The sequence below is a fragment of the Phoca vitulina genome, unplaced genomic scaffold (assembly GCF_004348235.1).
Source record: "Phoca vitulina isolate PV1807 unplaced genomic scaffold, GSC_HSeal_1.0 scaffold36, whole genome shotgun sequence".
In the NCBI taxonomy this organism is placed as follows: domain Eukaryota; kingdom Metazoa; phylum Chordata; class Mammalia; order Carnivora; family Phocidae; genus Phoca; species Phoca vitulina.
Window position 1 is genome coordinate 16,869,589 of NW_022589739.1, and position 19,840 is coordinate 16,889,428.

The window sequence follows — 19,840 nt, forward strand, 5'->3', positions numbered from 1 at the left end:
TTCATAACTGGCTATTCCCCTAAAGCATAGCACAGAGTCAGCAACAGAAACATCCAGTCTTTCTGTGAAAGAGGCCTATTTGCTTATCTACAAAGCTACAGCCTGAGAGGCAGGCTTTTAATTTAACCTACATCTAGAGGCCAACTTCGATCCTCTCCAGAGGCCAGGGAAGGCCAGTGGGAACCATCTTCATGCTCTCTCTCTGCCCTAACCCAGGTTGCTGTTGTCTCCAAGAAAGGAGTTCGTACACACATCTGGCAACCTGGCTTTTGTGGCTGCCACCTGGAAGACACATCCCTTGATAGCCTGGCTCTGGTAACTAACAGGTTAGTGTTCACAGGTTCAACAAAATGGTAGCGAACAAATAAATAGTTTATAACTGGTTATACCCTCAGGGCTCAGTGCAAAGGGAGCAGACAGAAACACCCATTTCCCAGTCTTACCTTGAAAGAGGTATATTTGCATACTTTAAAAGCTGCTGAGGATCTGACTTCTTATTAGCCTGCACCTAGGTGCTGAGATCCCTCTCTCTTTTGGACACTGATAGGTCTTGGCACACCCTCACCTACTGGAGCCACTAAGAACAAACAATCCTGCTTAAACAATCACAAAGGTTTGAGAGATAACAAGAGCTAGGGCAGGGTTGAATAATAAGGTTCAGCTCCTACATCAGACCACTCTTTCAAGACTAAGAGAGGTGGTTGTTTTACCTAAGGCATGGAAACCAACACAGAGCATCAAGGAAAATGAAGAAATAGAGGAATATATTCCAAATGCAAGAACAAGATAAAACCTCAGAAAAAGACCTTAATGAAAAGGAGATAAGTGATTTACCTAATAAAGAGTTGAAGATAATGGTAATAAAGATACTCACCAAGGTCAGGAAAACAATGAGTGAACAAAGTAAGAATTTCAACAAAGAGACAGGAAGTATAAGAAAGTACCAAATAAAAATTATAGACCTGAATAATATAATAAATGAGCTGGAAAATTTGAATAGAGGGGTTCAACAGCAGACTAGATAAAGCTAAAACAGGACAAGCAAACTTGAAGACAGGGCAGTGGAATTCATCCAATCTGAAGAGTAAAAAGAATCAAAAATAGTGAAGATTACTTAAGGAACTTATTGGGCCACATCAAGTGGCCCAATATGCACTTTATAGGGGTTCCAGAAAGAGAAAAGAGAGGGAGAGGGGTAGAAAACTTATTTGGAGAAATACTGGTTGAAATGAAGCAGACATCCAGATCCAGGAAACCTAGAGAGTTCCAAAGAAGATGAATCTAAAGAGACCCACACCAAGACACATCAAAAGTTAAAGACAAGGAGAAGGGGCACCTGGGTGGCTCAGCTGGTTAGGCGTCTGCCTTCAGCTCAGGTCATCATCCCAGGGTCCTGGGATCGAGCCCCGCATCAGGCTCCCTGCTCAATGGGAAGCCTGCTTCTCCCTCTCCCTCTGCCTGCTGCTCCCCCTGCTTGTATGCTTGCATGCTCTGTCAAAAAAATAAAATCTTTAAAAAAATCTTAAAAGCAGCAAGAGGAAAACAACTTGTTACGTACAAGGGAACCCCCATTAGACTATGAGCAGAGTTTTCAGCAGAAAGAAAGTGGCACAATGTATTCAAAGTACTAAAAGAAAAGATAAGTATTACCAAGAATATTCTATCCAGCAAAGTTAGCCTTTAGAATTGAGTTAAAGGGTTTTCCAGACGAGCAACACCTGAAAGAGTTTAGCATCACTAGCTTGGCCTTACAATAAATGTTAATGGGACTTCTTTAAGCTGATATGAAAGGGTGGTAATTAATAACAGGAAAATATAAGAAAATACCATTCTCATTGGTAAAGGTAAATATACAGTTAAATTCAGAATAATCTAATGTAATGGTAGTGTGTTAATCACTAATAGATCTAGTATAAAGGCTAAAAGACAAAAGCAATAAAATAAGTATAACTACAATAATTTTTAATGGATACACAAGATAAAAAGATGTAAACTGTGACACTGAAAGCACAAAATGTGGTGGTGGGAGAGTAAAAATGTAGAGCTTTAAAATGTGTTCACACTAAAGTTGTTATCAACTTAAAGTAGACTATTATGTTTTATATAAGCTTTATCGTAAACACAAAGCAAAGTCCTACAGAATATACACAAAAATAAAGAGGAAAGAGTCCAAGTATGCCACTACAGAAAATCTTCAAATCACAAAGGGAGAGAGCAAGAGAAAAAGAAACAGAAGAATTACAAAACTGCCAGAAAACATTTAACAAAATGGCACTTAGCCCATACCTCTAAATAATTACTTTAAATGTAAATGGACTAAGTTCTCCAATCAAAAGAGAGTGGCTGAGTGGATAAAAAACAAGACCCAACTATATGCTGCCTACGACTCACTTCAACTTTAAGGATACACAGACTGAAAGTGAAGGGATTGAAAAAGATATTGCATGCATATGGAAACCAAAAGAAAGCTGAAAGAAAAAAAATTCCATTATGTGTATATGTGTGTGCATGTGTGTGTGTGTATGTGTATGTATACAAAGACACACACACACAGACACACACACACACACACTTTATCCATTTATCCATCAACAGACATTTAGGTTGTTTCCATATCTTGGCTATTGTGACTAGTGCTGCAATAAAAATGGGAGTACAGATACCTTTTCATGGTACTGATTCCATTTTCTTTGGATGTATACCCAATAGTGGGATTGCTGGATCATATGGTAGTTCTATCTATTATTTTTTTGAGGCACCTCTCTACAGTTTTCCATAATGGCTGTAACAATTTACGTTCCCATCAACAGTGGACAAAAGTTTACTTTTCTTTCCATCTTCACTAACATATGTTATCTTTTGTCTTTTTGATAATAGACATTATAACAGGTGTAGGGTGATTTCTCTTTGTGGTTTTGATATGAATTTCCCTGATAATTAGTGTGTTTTCACGTTATCTGTTGGCCATTTGCATGTCTTCTTTTGAGAAATGTCTATTCAGGTCCTGTTCCCACTTTTTACTCAGGTATGTATGTTTGTACATATGTATGTATGTATTTGCTGTTGAATTGTAGGAGTTCCTTATATATTTTGGATCATCTCACTGCACACTAGATCACAGAATGTGCATGTAAGATGATCTTTCCTCCAACTCATGCCCATGCCTATGCCTATGCCACTTCTTACTCTCTGACTTAGGATGACATCACTTTTGCACTCATCCCCTAGTTTCTGTCAGCCTGCCTGATCACAGAGGGATCCAAATAATACATCATTTACCTTCTGGGTTCCTGAGAGGTCACCTTTATTCCGAAGCTCATGTGCACAAAGCCATTCCTTTAGCAGGGAGTACTATGAAGGGTTAGGATGAGAAACCCTGTAACATCAGAGAACAACCAGCTCCAGCTCCCAAACCACAACTCCCTTGCCCATCCCCCTTGAGATGCATTCTTTATGGAAAGTGCTAGATGAGAGTGGTCCTAATGAGAGCCTCAACGGCCCTTCTGTCTCCTTTCTTGACAAGTCCCTAATATCACCACTCTCAGGCACAGAAACGAAAAGGAAGAGGAAGGCAAGATGTAGCTAATTCTTCTTTGAAAGCAGCTCAGAGGAGAATATGCTGGATGTGGTAGAAAACATGATAAGAGAGGATTCTTGGGAGGATTTACTATTGGGGGTATTTTCAGGTTCTGTTTCAGACTGAGAAATCTCTATGGAAGAAACTGTTGGTTTATTCATCTTCAGGGAAGGCAATGCAGTTTGGAAGGTATCCTCTCTGGCAGCATCCCACATGGGTTCAAATGACTTCTTGGTGGATGCCAATTGTCTAACAGCATCCTCATGAGGCATCAGTGGTTTGATGGCTTCCTTGACTTGCTCTGGTTCACTGGCTTTCTTCTTGGGGACTACTAAAAGATGGCGAGAGCACGGATGTTTCTTTGTGCTCTTGGTTAAAGCTGGGTAGAGGGCTGCTAGAGTCCAAGGACTTTCCATAACTCGGAAAGGAGGCTTTATGGATAAATTTGAAGATTCTTGACTCCCAAGTTCTCTCTTTTGGAGGCTAATACTCTGAGAATCTGTAGGATAGAAACAACAAAAACACAGATTCCTCAAATGTCACTTCTCCAATCTTTGCTGGTCATGTGGTGAAATTTTATCATCTTTAAAATGTTAGTCCCTCATGTACCATCTCAGGTTCTTTCCCCTACTTAGTTTTCCCTACCCCAAACTTTGTGCAGCTTTTATTATGGTCTTCCAATTCAGCATGGCGCTGGAGTTTAAGAGTCTATTATGTGAGATTTTGGGTCACCATGGAAGTCCTCAGAAGGCAGGAAATGACATCTGCTTAAAGTTCATGCATTTCACAACCATTGTATACAAATCAATTTGAACAGACAAACGAATACATCCTCAATTAGAATGGAGCTTTTTAAGGGCAGAGACTTTGTCTTGCTTGCCACTATATACACAGTGCTCAGAAATGTTTGTCACATAATAAGTGCTCAAAAAATAATTTTAATCTGATTAAAAAAAATAAATGGAGACTACTTCTAGTAATGGAGCTAGGAAACAGAATCTTACCAAAGACAAATTAAAAACTGGATAATAATTAAAACTAAGAAAACATCTTAAAATCAACTAAGATTTTACAATATGGTGAGGAACTGTAGGGCCAAAATCTAGAAGATAGTGAGAATCCAAAGTAAGCCCAGAACTCAGTTGTTTTTGTCCTGAGTATAATGTCAATCTTGAAGAAATGGCTGCTTACATGAACTTCATTTCTGTCAACTTCACAGGAAGAAGGGGATTTTAACCGCACTTTAATTGAATTTATAGGTCAATTTCATGACACCTAATATCTATGATATTAGGTTTTCTAATTCATAAATGTGACATAGTGGTCCATTTATTTGTGCCTTCTCTCAGTAAACTTTTGTAGCTTTCAGTGACCAACCATATCTTCCTTGTGAGAACTTGCAACATTTTCCTTAAATTTATTCCTATTTTGTTTTTATGGTGTTGTAAATGATGCTTTTTAAAATTTCCTTTTTAAGTTTCCAATTATTCATTGCTAACATACAGACATAAAATTGATTTTTCTGTATATTGACCTTGTGTCCTGAGACACTGTTTAACTCACTTATCAGTTCCAGTAGGTATGTTTGTTGATTCCTTAAAAAAATTTTTTTAATTTTAATTTCAGTGTAGTTAACATATAGTGCTACATACATTTCAGGTATATAATATGGTGATTCAGTTATTCCATCTACTACTCAATGCTCATCAAGATAAATGTACTCTTAATCCCCTTCATCTATTTTACCCACTTCCCTACCTACCTCCTCTCTGGTAACCATCTGCTTGTTCTCTATAGTTAAGGGTCTGTTTTTTGGTTTGTCTCTTTCTTTCCCCTTTGTTCATTTGTTTTGTTTCTTAAATTCCATATATGAGTGAGATCATATGGTACTTGTCTTTGACTGACTTATATCACTTAGCATTATACTCTCTAGATCTATCCACGTTGTTGCAAATGGCAAAATTTCATTTTTATGGCTGAAAAATATTCTAGTGTGTGTGTATGTCTGTGTGTGTGTATCTTTATCCATTCATCTACAGATGGACACCTGGGTTGCTTCCATAATTTGGCTATTGTAAACAATGCTGCAATAAACATACAGTGCAGGTATTCCTTAAAATGAGCGGAGTTTTTTTATGCTTTGGGTGAATACCCAGTAGGTCAATTACTGGATCATAGGATAGTTCTATTTTTACTTTTTTTGAGGAACTTCCACACTGTTTTCCACAGTGGCTGCACCAGTTTGCATTCCCACCAATAGTGCTTGAGGGTTCTTCTTTCTCCACATCCTTGCCAACACTTGCCGTTTCTTGTCTTTTTGATTTTAGGCATTCTGACTGGTGTGAGGTGATATCTCATTGTGGTTTTGATTTGCATTTCCCTGATGATGAGTGATGTCGAACATCTTTTCATGTGTCTGTTGGCCATTTGTGTGTCTTCTTTGGATAAATGTCTGTTCATGTCTTCTGTCAGTTTTTAAATTGGATTGTTTATTTTTGGGGTATTGAGTTGTATAAGTTCTTCATATATTTTGGATACTAACCCTTTATCAGTTATGTCATTTGCAAATATCATCTCCCATTCTGTCAGTTGCCTTTTAGTTTTGTTGACTGTTTCCTTTGCAGTGCAGAAGCTTTTTATTTTTGCTTTTGATTCCTTGCCTCAGCAGATATATCTAGAAAGATGTTGCTACAACTGACGTTGAAGAAATGACTGCCTGTGCCCTCTTTTAGGATTTTTATGGTTCCAGGTCTCACATTTAGGTCCTTAACCCATTTTGACTTCATTTTTGTGTATGGTGTAAGAAAGTGGTCCACTTTCATTCTTTTGCATGTGGCTGTCCAGTTTTCCCAGCACCACTTGTTGAAGACACTTTTTCTCATTGCATATTCTTTCCTACTTTGTCAAAGATCAATTGACCATGTAGTTGTGGGTATATTTCTGGGTTTTCTTTTCTGTTCTATTGATCTATGTGCCTATTTTTGTGCTAGTACCATACTGTTTTGATTACTACAGCTTTGTAATATAACTTTAAGACCAGAATCATGATGCCTCTAGCTTTGCTTTTCAAGATTACTTTGGCTATTCAGAATCTTTTGTGGTTCCATACAAATTCTAGAATTGTTTGTTCTAGTTCTGTGAAAAAATGCTGTTGGTATTTTGATAAGAAGTGCATTAAGTGTGTAGATTGCTTTGGGTAGTATAGACATTTTAACAATATTTTTTCTTCCAAATCATGAGCATGGAATGTTTTTCCATTTCTTTGTGTCATCTTCAATTTCTTTCATCAGTGTTATATAGTTTCAGAGTACATGTCTTTCATCTCTTTGGTTAGGGTTATTTCTAGGTATCCTATTATTTTTGGTGCAATTTTAAATGGGATTGTTTTCATCATTTCTCTTTCTGCTGCTTCATTATTAGTGTATAGAAATGCAACATATTACCGTACATTGATTTCGTATCCTGTGACTTTACTGAATTTGTGTATCAGTTCTAACAGTTTTTTGGTGGAATCTTTCAGCTTTTCTATTTATAGTATCATGTCATCTGAAAATAAAGTTTTACTTCTGCCTTACTGATTTAGATGACTTTTATTTCTTTTTGCTGTCTATTGCTGTGGCTAGGACTTCCAATACTATGTGAGAGTGGACATCCCTGTTTTGTTCCTGACCTTAGAGGGAAAGCTTTGTTTTTCCTCATTAAGGATGATGTTAGCTGTGGGTTTTCCATATATGGTCTTTATTATGCTGAGGTATGTTCCCTCCAAACCTACTTTGTTGAGGGTTTGTTTTTGTTTTTTTTATATCATGAATGGATGTTTTCTTTTGCTTTTTCTGCATCTCTTGAAATGATTACATGGTTCTTATCCTCTTATGGATGCGATGTATCACATTGATTGATTTGTGAATTTTGAACCACCCTTGCAGCCCAGAAATAAATCCCACTTGATCGTGGTGAATGATTTTTTTTTTTTAAATGTATTGTTGGGGTGCCTGTGTGGCTCAGTCAGTTAAGCATCTGCCTTCAGCTCAGGTCATGATCCCAGGGTCCTGGGATTGAGTCCCACATCGGGCTCCCTACTCAGTGGGGAGTCTGCTTCTCCCTCTGCCCTTCCCCTACCCCCTGCTTGTATTCACTCTCTCCCCCCAAAATAAATATCTTTAAAAAATTAAAAAATGTATTGTTGTATTCAGTTTGCTGGTATTTTGTTGAGTATTTTTGCATCTATGTTCACCAGGGATACTGGCCAAAGTTTTATTTTTTACTGGTGTCTGGATCTGGTTTTGGTATCAGGGTCAAGCTGGACTCATAGAATGAATTTGGCAGTTTTCCTTTTGTCTTCTATTTTTTGGAATAGTTTGAGAAGACTAGGTATTAAGTCTTCTTTAAATGTTTGGTACAGAGGTGCTTGGGTGGCTCAGTTGGTTAGTGTCTGCCTTCGGCTCAGGTCATGATCCCAGAGTCCTGGGATCAAGCCCCATGTTAGGCTCCCTGCAGCAGGGAGCCTGCTTCTCCCTCTCCTCCCCACTCGTGCTCTCTGTTGCTATCTCTATCGCTCTCTCAAATAAATAAAATCTTTTTAAAAATGTGTGGTAGAGACTGTCTTTTTTCCATTGCGTATTTTTTCCTGCTTTGTCAAAGATTATTTGACCACAGAGTTGAGGATCCATATCTGGGCTCTCTATTCTGTTCCATTGGTCTATATGTCTGTTTTTGTGCCAGTACCATGCTGTCTTGGTGATCACTGCTTTGTAATATAGCTTGAAATCGGGCAACGTGATGCCCCCAGCTTTGTTTTTCTTTTTCAACATTCCCTTGGCAATTCGGGTTCTTTTCTGATTCTGTATAGATTTTGGGATTGTTTGTTCCAGCACTTTGAAAAATGTCACTGGAATTTTGATCGGGATGGCGTTGAAGGTATAGATTGCTCTGGGTAGCATAGACATTTTAACAATGTTTATTCTTCCAATCCATGAGCATGGAATGTTTTTCCATCTTTTTGTGTCTTCTTCAATTTCTTTCATGAGTGTTCTGTAGTTCCTAGAGTACAGATCTTTTACCTCTTTTGTTAAGTTTATTCCGAGGTATCTTATGGTTTTTGGTGCTATTGTAAATGGAATCATTTCTCTAATTTCTCTTTCTACAGTTACATTGTTAGTGTATAAGAAAGCAACTGATTTCTGTGCATTGATTTTGTATCCTGCCACATTACTGGATTGCTGTATGAGTTCTAGTAATTTGGGGGTGGAGTCTTTTGGATTTTCCACATAAAGTATCAAGACATCTGTGAAGAGAGAGAGTTTGACTTCTTCTTTGCCAATTTGAATACCTTTTATTTCTTTTTGTTGTCTGATTGCTGTTGCTAGGACTTCTAATACTATGTTGAACAATAGTGGTGAGAGTGGGCATCCTTGTCCTGTTCCTGATCTTAAGGGAAAGGCTCTCAGTTTTTCCCCATTGAGGATGATATTCACTGTGGGTTTTTCATAGATGGATTTTATGAACTTGAGGAATGTTCCCTCTATCCCTATATTCTGAAGAGTTTTAATCAGGAAAGGATGCTGTATTTTGTCAAATGCTTTTTCTGCATCAATTGAGAGGACCATATGGTTCTTCTTTCTCCTCTTATTAATGTGTTCTAGCACATTGATTTGCGAATGTTGAACCACACTTGCATCCCGGGGATAAATCCTACTTGGTCATGGTAGATGATCCTTTCAATGTATTGTTGGATCCTATTAGCTAGGATTTTGTTGAGAATTTTGGAATCCATATTCATCAGGGATATTGGTCTGAAATTCTCCTTTTTGATGGGGCCGTTGCCTGGTTTGGGGATTAAGGTAATGCTGGCCTCATAGAATGAGTCTGGAAGCTTTCCTTCTGCTTCTATTTTTTTGAAACAGCTTCAGGAGGATAGGTATTATTTCTTCTTTGAATGTTTGGTAGAATTCCCCAGGGAATCCATCGGGCCCTGGACTCTTGTTTTTTGGGAGGTTTTTGATCACTGCTTCAATCTTGTTACTGGTTATTGGCCTATTCTTCCTGTTTCAGTCTTGGGTGTTTATAGGTTTCCAAGAAGGCATCCATTTCTTCCAGATTGCTCAATTTATTGGCATATAGTTGTTGATAATAATTTCTAATAATTGTTTCTATTTCCTTGATGTTAGTCGTGATCTCTCTCCGTTCATTCATATGGTCAAATAATCTTTGACAAAGCAGGAAAAAACATGCAATGGAAAAAAGACAGTCTCTACCAAACATTTTTAAAAATAAACGGTGCTGGGAAAATTGGACAGCTATATACAGAAGAATGAAACTCGACCATTCTCTAACACCATACACAAAGATAAACTCAAAATGGATGAAAGACCTCAATGTGAGATGGGAATCCATCAAAATCCTAGAGGAGAACATAGGCCATCGGCCTATGTGACATCGGCCACAGCAACTTCTTTCAAGATATATCTTCAAAGGCTAGTCAAACAAAACCAAAAATGAACTTTTGGAACTTCATCAAGATAAAAAGCTTCTGCACAGCAAAGGAAACAGTCAACAAAATAAAGAGGCAACCCATAGAATGGGAGAAGATATTTGCAAATGACACTACAGATAAAGGGCTGGTATCCAAGATCTATAAAGAACTTCTCAAACTCAACACCCAAAAAACAAATAATCAAGTCAAAAAATGGGCAGAAGACATGAACAGACACTTCTCCAAAGAAGACATACAAATGGCTAACAGACACATGAAAAAATGTTCATCATCATTAGCCATAAGGGAAATTCAAATCAAAACCACATAGAGATACCACCTTACACCAGTTAGAATGGCAAAAATCGGCAAGGCAAGAAACAACAAATGTTGGAGAGGTTGTGGAGAAAGGGGAAACCTCTTACACTGTTGGTGGGAATGCAAGTTGGTACAGCCACTTTGCAAAACAGTGTGGAGGTGCCTCAGAAAATTAAAAATAGAGTTACCCTATGACCCAGCAATTGCACTACTGGGTATTTACCCCAAAACCACAGATGTAGTGAAAAGAAGAGCCATATGCACCCCAATGTTCCTAGCAGCAATGTCCATAATAGCCAAACTGTGGAAAGAGCCAAGATGCCCTTCAACAGATGAATGAATAAAGAAGATGTGGCTCATATATACAATGGAATATTACTCAGCCATCAGAAAGGATGAATACCCAACTTTTACATCAGCATGGATGGGACTGGAGGAGATTATGCTAAATGAAATAAGTCAAGCAGAGAAAGTCAATTATCATATGGTTTCACTTATTTGTGGAACATACGGAATAGCATGGAGGACATTAGGAGAAGGAAGGGAAAAATGAAGGGGGGGAAATCAGAGGGAGAGACGAACCATGAGAGACTATGGACTCCGAGAAACAGGCTGAGGGTTTTAGAGGGGAGGGGGGATGGGTTAGCCCAGTGATGGGTATTAAGGAGGGCTTGTACTGCATGGAGCACTAGGTGTTATACGAAAACAATGAATCATAGATCACTACATCAAAAACTAATGATGTACTGTATGGTGACTAACATAATAAAATTAAATTAAATTAAAAAAACAAAAAATGTTTGGTAGAAATCACCTGTTTAGCTGTCTATCTGGTCCTGGACTTTTGTTTGTTGGGAGTTTTGTTTTGTTTTGTTTTGAATTATTACTGATTCAATTTCATTGCTGGTAATCAGTTTGTTCAAATTTTCTATTTTTTCCTGCTTTGGTTGTGGTAGGTCATATATTTCTAGGAATTTATCCATTTCTTCTAGGTTGTCCAGTTTTTTGGCATATAATTTCTTTATATATTCTCTTACAACCTTTTGTGTTTCTGTGGTGTTAGCTATTCTCTTTCATTTCTGATTTGAGTCCTCTCTTTTCTTTCTTTATTAAAATGAGTCTGGCTAGAGGTTTATCAGTTTTGTCAATCTTTTCAAAGAACCAGCTCCTGGCTTCATTGATCTGTTCTATTGTGTTTTAGTTTCTATATCATTTATTTCTGCTCCAATCTTTATTAATAATTTCCTCCCTTCTGCTGGTTTTGGGGTTTGTTCTTCTTTTTCTAGCTCCTTTACTTGTATGGTTAGGTCATTTGCTGAGATTTTTCTTGCTTCTTGAGGTAGACTTGTATTGCTATCAACTTCTTAGAACCACTTTTGCTGCATCCCAAAGATTTTGGATTGTTGTGTTTTTATTTTCATTTGTCTCCATGTATTTCAGATTTCCTCTTTGATTTCTTGGTTGACCCATTCATTGTTTACTAGCATGTTATTTAACCCCCATGTATTTGTGTTCTTTCCAGCTTTTTTCTTGTGGTCATTTTCTAGTTTCTTAGCATTGTGGTCAGAAAAGATGCATGGTATAAATTCTATCTTTCTGAAATTGTTGTAACTTGTTTTGTGAGCTAATATGTGATATTTTCTGCAGAATGTTCCATGTGCACTTGAAACGAATGTATATTCTACTGTTTTAGGATGGAATGTTCTGAATATATCTATGAAATCGATCTGATCCAATGTGTCATTCAAGCCAGTTTCCTTGTTGATTTTCTGTTTAGATGACCTGTCCATTGATGTAAGTGTGGTATTAGAGTCCCCTACTATTTCTGTATTACTATAGATTAGTTCCTTTATATTTGCTATTAACTGGTTTATGTATTTGGATGTTCCCATGTTGGGTCCATAAATATTTACAATTGTTATGTCTTCTTGTTTTATTGTTCCCTTAATGATTATACAGTGTCTCCTTTGTCTCTTGTTACAGTCTGTTTTAAAGTTAATTTTGTCTGATATAAGTATTGCTACCTCAGCTTTATTTTCACATTCATTTGCATGCTTCTCCATCTCCTCACTTTCAATCTGCCTGTGTCTTTAGGTCTGAAGTCTCTTGTAGGGAGCATACAGATGGGTCTTTTTTTTTTTTTTTTTAAATCCACTGCATCAACCTATGCCTTTTGATTGGAGCTTTTAGTCCATTTGTATTCAACATAATTATTGATAGGTATGTATTTACCATTTTGTTATTTGTTGTGTGTTTGTGGATTTTCTCTCACCTTAAGTTGGCTTTCTTTAGTGAGGTACTTGGATTCCTTTCTTTTTATTTTTTACGTATCACTTGTTTTTGATTTGTTGTTCCCATTAGGTATATAACATCTTCTGCATATAGTCTATATTAAGTTGATGGTCACTTAAGTTTGAACCCATTTTTTACTTCTCTACTCCCCGCATTATAGGTATATGGTATCATACTTCACATCATTTCATTTTGTGAGTTCCTTGACTGATTTCTACAGATATACTTAATTTTTACTGCTTTTATGCTTCCTACTTACTCTTACTTAGGGTCTTTCCTTTCCAATCAAAGAGTCCCCTTTAACATTTCTTGTAGGGCTGGTTTAGTGGTCATGAACTCCTTTAACTTTTGTCTGTCTGGGAAACTCTTTATTTCTCCTTCTATTCTGAATGATAGCCTTGCTGGATATACTATTTTTGGCTGCAGATTTTTCCTTTTCTGCACTTTGAATATATGATGCCACTCCCTTCTGGCCTGCAAAGTTTGTGCTGAAAAATCCACTGATAGTCTTAAGGGGTTTCCCTTGTATGTAACTGTTTTCTTTACTCTTGCTTTTGAAATTCTTTATCACTGCTTTTTACCATTTTAAATACTATGTATCTTGGTGTGGACTTCCTTGGGTTGATTTTTGTCGGAAGATCTCTGTGCCTCCTGGATCTGAATTTGTTTCCTTTCCCAAATTCAGAAAGTTTTCAGATCTTATTTCTCCAATAATTTTCTGCCCACTTTGCTCTTCTTCTTCTGAGATTCCTATATGAATGTTATTATGCCTGATGGGAGTCACTGAGTTCCCTATGTCTATTCTCATTTTGCCTAAGTTTTTTTCTTTCACCTGCTCAGCTTGATTACTTTCCATCATTCTCTATCCTCCAGGTTGCTGATCTATTCTTCTGCTGCTTCTAGTCTATTTATCCCATCTAGTGTATTTTTAATTTCAATTATTGTGTTCATCTCTCTTTTTTATCTCTTTAAGGGTCTCACTGATGTCACCCACTCTTTTCTCAAGTCCAGTGAGTATCTTTATGATCATTACTTTAAAATTCTTTATCAGGCATATTACTTACCTCTGTTTCCCTTAGGTCTCTTGCTGTGATTTTGTCCTGTTCTTTCATCTGGGACATATTCCCCAGTCTCATTTTGTCTGACTCTCTGTGTCTGTTTCTGTGTGTTAAGAAAGTCAACTACATCTCTTGCTCTTGAAAGTAGTGGGTGGGGCACACACTTTTAACAAGGTGGCACTGGTCCTCTTCCACAGATGAAGCACAGCCACCACAAAAACAGGAACCGGCCAGAAACAAGAACTACTCTGCAAAGCACACATGGGCTGGATGCACAGTTTTAACAACGTGTGTCCATCATTCATGGGAGATGACCAACCACCACTGGATGTAGGCCTCGCAAAGTGCACAGTTGAGAGATGCAGCGTTGGCAAGGTTTGTGCTGGTCTTCTGGGGGAGGCGACCCACAGCACAAGTACTGAGGCAAGCCTGGCTTGAGGGGGTGGGATGTAGTATAAGCAAGTTAGGTAGTGAATGCTGGTCCACACTGGTTCCCAAAGGTGGCCATATGTTTATGCTGGGTAGGGCAAGGGAGGTAAATGATGCCTGCCAGCTCCTTTGTTCCTGAAGAAGTCCCTCGGTGAACTCTTGAGATTAGTAAATAACTCTCCCTCCTCTATGCCTAAGGAGTTTTTTAAACTGCTGCTTCTATGCTGTATCTTTGTGGGCTATTTGTTGTGCTCTCTCTTTAAGGGTGGGGACTCAGTTTCCTATTGCCCTCCTGGCTCTCCTAGAGCCAAGCCTGCTGATTTTCAAATTTCCAGGCTTTAAGTCCCAAGGGTGGTAAGAATTCAGAAATTCAGCTCCTCTGGTTTTCAAAGCCAAGTGTTACGGGGATTCATCTTCCTTGTGCAGGCTTCTAGGTGTGACAGTCTGTTTTTTCTCCCCTCTCCGCACCCATGGCTCCATCCCTCCAGTGGCCAAACCTGTGGGGTTTAGCTCTCCACTGTGTATCTGCCCTTCCTACCCTCTTTGATGTGGCCTCTTCTCTACATTTAGTTATGGAGTTTGTTCTGCCAGTCTTTGGGACATTTTCTGGGTTATTTACACTGACATAGTGTTAACTAGCTGTATCTATGGGATGAGATGAGCTTAGAGTCCTCCTACTCTGCTGTCTGTTCTGGAAAGCCTAGAATTTTTTAAATCTAATCAATCATAACTGCGAATGAGGAAGGCTTTTTCTTTCTTCCTTTATGCCTGTTATTTATCTTACTAAACTGGATAGATCTCCAGCACAACGCTGAATATAAGTGGTGAAAGCAGATATCCTTGCCTTATTTCTGATGTTAGAGAGAGACATTCATTGTTTCACCCTTAAAAATGATATTGGCTGCAGGTTTTTTGTAAATACCTTTCATCAGATTGAGAAGTTTCATACTACTAGCTTTCCCAGAGCTTTTATCATAAATGTGTGTTGAATTTTGTCAAATATACTTTTTCTACTTTAATTCACTGAATTAGATTCATTTTCAAATAATATATCCATCTTGCACTACTGGGATAAACCCTACTTGCTCATGACATATTATCTTTTTTATATACTGATGGATTCAATTTGCTAAAATTTGTCAAGGGCTTTTAGGTCTAAGCTCATAATGACATTCATCTATAAATTTAGTTATTGTAATATCTCTGTCAGGTTTTATATGAGGGTATTGCTGGCCTCAAAAAATCTGCTGGGAAGTGCTCCTTCCTCTTTTTTTCTGAGTTGGTATAAAATTAGTATTATTTCGTAAATATTTGATTAACCAGTGAAACTCTTTGGGCCTGGACTTTTCTTTTTGGTGAGGTTTTTGGGATATGCATTTGATTCTGATAGTGAGTTATTAAAAATTTCTAGTCTCTCAGTTCTGGTAAGCTGCATATTTCAAGGAATTTGTCTATTTCACTTAAGCTGTATATTTTAGTGGCATTAAATCTTCCTAATTTTCCTTTTTATGTCTAGGATCTGGACAGGTAATCCATTTTTCATTCATCAAATGAGCAATCTCTCTCTCTTCCCCCTCCCTCCCTCTCTCATCTTGCTAAGAGTTTATCAATTTTATTAATCTTTTCAAAAATCAACTTTACTTTTTTTTCATTTTCTCTATTTTTTAATTTAAATTCAATTAGCCAACATATAGTACATCATTAGTCTCAGATGTAGTGTTCAATGATTTATCAGTTGCATATAACACCCAGTGCTCATCACCTCATGTGCCCTCCTTAATGCCCAGCACCCAACTACCCCAACCCCCCACCCACCTCCCCTCCAGTAACCCTCAGTTTGTTTCCTATGATTAAGAGTCTCTCATGGTTTTTCTTCCTCTCTGATTTCTCATTCAGTTTTCCCTCCCTTCCCCTATTATCCTCTGTGCTGTTTCCTATATTCCACATGAGTGAAACCATATGATAACTGTCTTTCTCTGATTGACTTATTTTATTCAACATAATACCCTCCAGTACCATCCATGTCAATGTAAATGGTAAGTATTCACCCTTTCTGATGGCTGAGTAATACTCCATTGTATATATATACCACATCTTCCTTATCCATTCATCTGTCAACAGACATCTCGGCTCTTTACAGTTTGGCTATTGTGGACATTGCTATGAACAATGGGGTGCATGTGCCCCTTCAGATCACTGCAAATATTACAAAGCTGTGACCATCAAGACAGTATGGTACTGGCACAAAAACAGACACATAGATCAATGGAACAGAAGAGAGAACCCAGAGATGGACCCTCATTTTCTCTATTTTTGAGTGTCTTCTATTTTGTTGATTCCTGCTATCTTTATTATTTCCTTCCCTTTACTTGGGGAAAAATTTGATTCTTGAGATAGAAACTTCATCAATATTAAACCTTTCTTCCTTCTAAAATTTAAAGTTACAAATTTCCAAGTCCTGCTTTAGCTTTATCCCACAAATTTCATTGTTGCAGATGCATTATCCTTTAGTTTAAAATATTTTCTAATTTCTCTTGTGATTTATCCCTTGATCAATGGGATGTTTAGAAATACATTAATTTCAGCATTTAGAGACTTATCTAGATATTTTATTAATGTTCATTTCTAATTAAATTTGAGACTTTTTTTTTTTTAGATTTTATTTATTTATTTGACAGAGAGAGACACAGTGAGAGAGGGAACACAAGCAGGGGGAGTGGGAGAGGGAGAAGCAGGCTTCCCACTGAGCAGGGAGCCCGATGTGGGGCTCGATCCCAGGACCCCGGGATCATGACCTGAGCCGAAGGCAGACGCTTAATGACTGAGCCACCCAGGCACCCCGAGACTTGTTTTTTGATTTGTCAGGTAGTCTATTTTGGCAAATATGCCATGTACAGTTGAAAATATTGTATATTCTGCAGTTGTTGTATATAATGTTTTATGTCAATTAGGTCAAGGTGGCTGCAGGTGTTGTTCAGACTTCCATATCCTTTCTGATTTTATTTTTTGTGTGTTTTGTTGTTCTTGCAGTTAGGCATGTTAACATGCCTAAGTATGACTTCTCTCAGTTTTTGTTTCATGTGTTAAGTTTCTAGAGTTCTAATTATAATGCCTTCTTGATATACTGACCTTTTCATCATCATGAAATCTTTGTTTCCAGTAATGCTCCATGTTTTGAAGTCTATTTTTTTCAGATATTACTTCTTATGCTTATTGTTTGCATGGCATATCATTTTCCTATCCTTTCACTTTTAATCTTTTGTTATTTTTAAGTGTTTCTTTTGTAGACAATGTGTGGTTGGGTCCAGCTTTTCTCTATCCAGTCAGACAACCTCTGCTTTTCAGTATTTGGTCCATTTATATTTGATGTAATTAATAAAATGGTTGGATCTATGACTATTATGCTTCAGCTTGTTTTCTGTTTGTTTTGCCTGTTATTTTTCTTCCTCTGGTCTCTTCTTCCTGAATCTATGTGCTATAAGATATTCTCCTGCTGGTTTTGAAGAAGTAAACTGCCTTGTTGTAAGAGGGCCATATGGCTGGGACCTGAAGGTAGACTCTAGGAGCTCAGAGAAAACCCCAACAGTGATCAAGAAAACAGACAAAAACTTCAGTCCTACAATTGTAAGGAACTAAATTCTTCTAACAACTAGTGATCTCGGAGGAAGACTAAAAGTCTCAGATGAGATTGGTGAGACTCTTTTTTTAAGATCTTATTTATTTATTTATTTGAGAGAGTACGTTCAAGAGAGACAGCAGGTGGGGGGGGGGGCAAGGGAGAGAATCCCAAGGAGACTCCATGCTGAACATGGAGCCCAACGTGGGGTCTGATCCCACAACCCTGAGATCACAACCCAAGTTGAAACCAAGAGTCTGAGGCTCAACAGACTGAGCTACCCAGGCATCCCAGCCTGGTGAGACTCTTAAGTAGAGGACCTGGCTAATCCATGCCTGAACCCATGGCCCATAAACTGTGAGATGATAAACCTGTATTATTTTAAGCTGCTAGGTTTACAGTAATTTGTTACCCAGCAGTAAGAAACTAATACATACAGAAATAGAATGTACTCAAGGGGCGCCTGGGTGGCTCAGTTGGTTAAGCGACTGCCTTCGGCTCAGGTCATGATCCTGGAGTCCTGGGATCGAGTCCCACATCGGGCTCCCTGCTCAACAGGGAATCTGCTTCTCTCTCTGACCCTGCTCCCTCTCGTGCTCTCTCTCATTCTCTCTCTCGCAAATAAATAAAAAAAAAAAAAAAAAGAAAAAAAAGAAATAGAATGTACTCAAGATGAAGCACAGAAATTAAATAAGCTAAAAATAACAATGAACAGTCTCAGCAACCTATGGGATAGTACCTATGTAACTGGAATCCCAGAAGAGGATAGAAGCATGAAAATATTTGAAAAAATAAAGACTGAAAACTTATCCAATTTGATGAAAATTATATTAAGAGTTCAGCAAACCCCAAGCAGGATAGTTACACACATACACACACACACACATACCAAAGTAAACCATAATCAAATTATTGAAAATCAGCAATAAAAGGAACAATCTTAAAAAGCAGCTAGAGAAAAATGACATATTACAAGTAGAAGAGCAAAGATAAAATGGGAGACTTTTTTTTTGTGCAAGACTTTTCATAAGAAACTATACAAGGCAGAAAACAAAGGACTGACTTCTTTACAGTGCTGAGAAATACATCCTAAAGCTATAAAGCTGATAAATGCCTTATAGTGGTGGCAGCAGCTGCAGCAGTACCTGCCCATCCTGGAGGTTGTTGTGGTGCTAGATGTGACACTGTGCCTGCTTAGTGTCTGAGGCTCTATTCTCTTCAGCCTCAATGGATCTGGGCTGTGGTCTTAGCTTCAGTCTTCCTTGTTCCTTCAAAACTTTCTCTCCCATCTATACTTTCATCACCATTTCCATGGGTTGGTTTTTGTTTTTGTTTTTGTTTTTTCCATTTCTTGGCTCTGTTACTGTTATGGGCTGAATTTTGGGCCCCACAAGTTCACATGTTGAAGCCTCAACCCCCAATACTTCAAAATCTGACTATGGTTGGAAATAGGGCCTTTAAAGAAGTGCTTAAAATGAGGCCTAATACAATCTGATTGGAGAAAAGAAAATTTGAACACACTGAGAAGCACTGGGTGTGTGTATGTGCACAGAGGAAAGGCTGTATGAGGAAACCACAAGAAGAAGGCCATGTGCAAACTGAGAGAGGCCTCAGAAGAAACTAAACCTGCTGACACACTGATCTTGGACTGCTAGCCTATAGAACTGAGAATATAAATTTCTGTTGTTTAAGCCATCTACATTCTGGTATTCAGTTATAGCAGCCCTAGTTTATTAATACAGCTACTGAAAATCATAAGGTAGCTAGGCTAAAGCCTTCAGACTTCTTAACAGCCAGTAGAGTGATCTTAAAAATCCATATAACTCAGAGTTACTTGAGATATTTCTGCTCCTTAAGAGATTTGGGTGAGCTTAGTTTGAACCTTGTTTCACAGTATGCAAGACTATTGCTCTCCATTTAATCTATTCACATTTCTGAACTTATTTTTTCATGGTCCCTATGGATCCATTCCTGCCACTCTAAGTATTTTATAAGTTCAACGCTTTGCCAGCTGGTGCATGGCATTTCAGGATCTTCACCACTATCCACAAGAAATTAAATTATTTCATGGTTTTGTG

At 37.9% G+C, this 19,840-nt stretch overlaps 1 protein-coding gene across 1 annotated transcript in view; it reads right to left on the bottom strand.

Moving 5' to 3' along the window:
- Positions 1-3,582: 3,582 nt before the first annotated feature.
- The window catches only part of GDPD4 (glycerophosphodiester phosphodiesterase domain containing 4), a 109,581-nt gene continuing 93,323 nt past the window's right edge, over positions 3,583-19,840 (bottom strand). The window contains exons 16-17 of the mRNA XM_032426872.1: positions 7,843-7,848; positions 3,583-4,031 (exon numbers count right to left, since the gene is read on the bottom strand). Coding sequence (XP_032282763.1) covers positions 3,583-4,031; positions 7,843-7,848 — 455 coding nt within the window. The remainder of the gene's footprint in view (positions 4,032-7,842; positions 7,849-19,840) is intronic.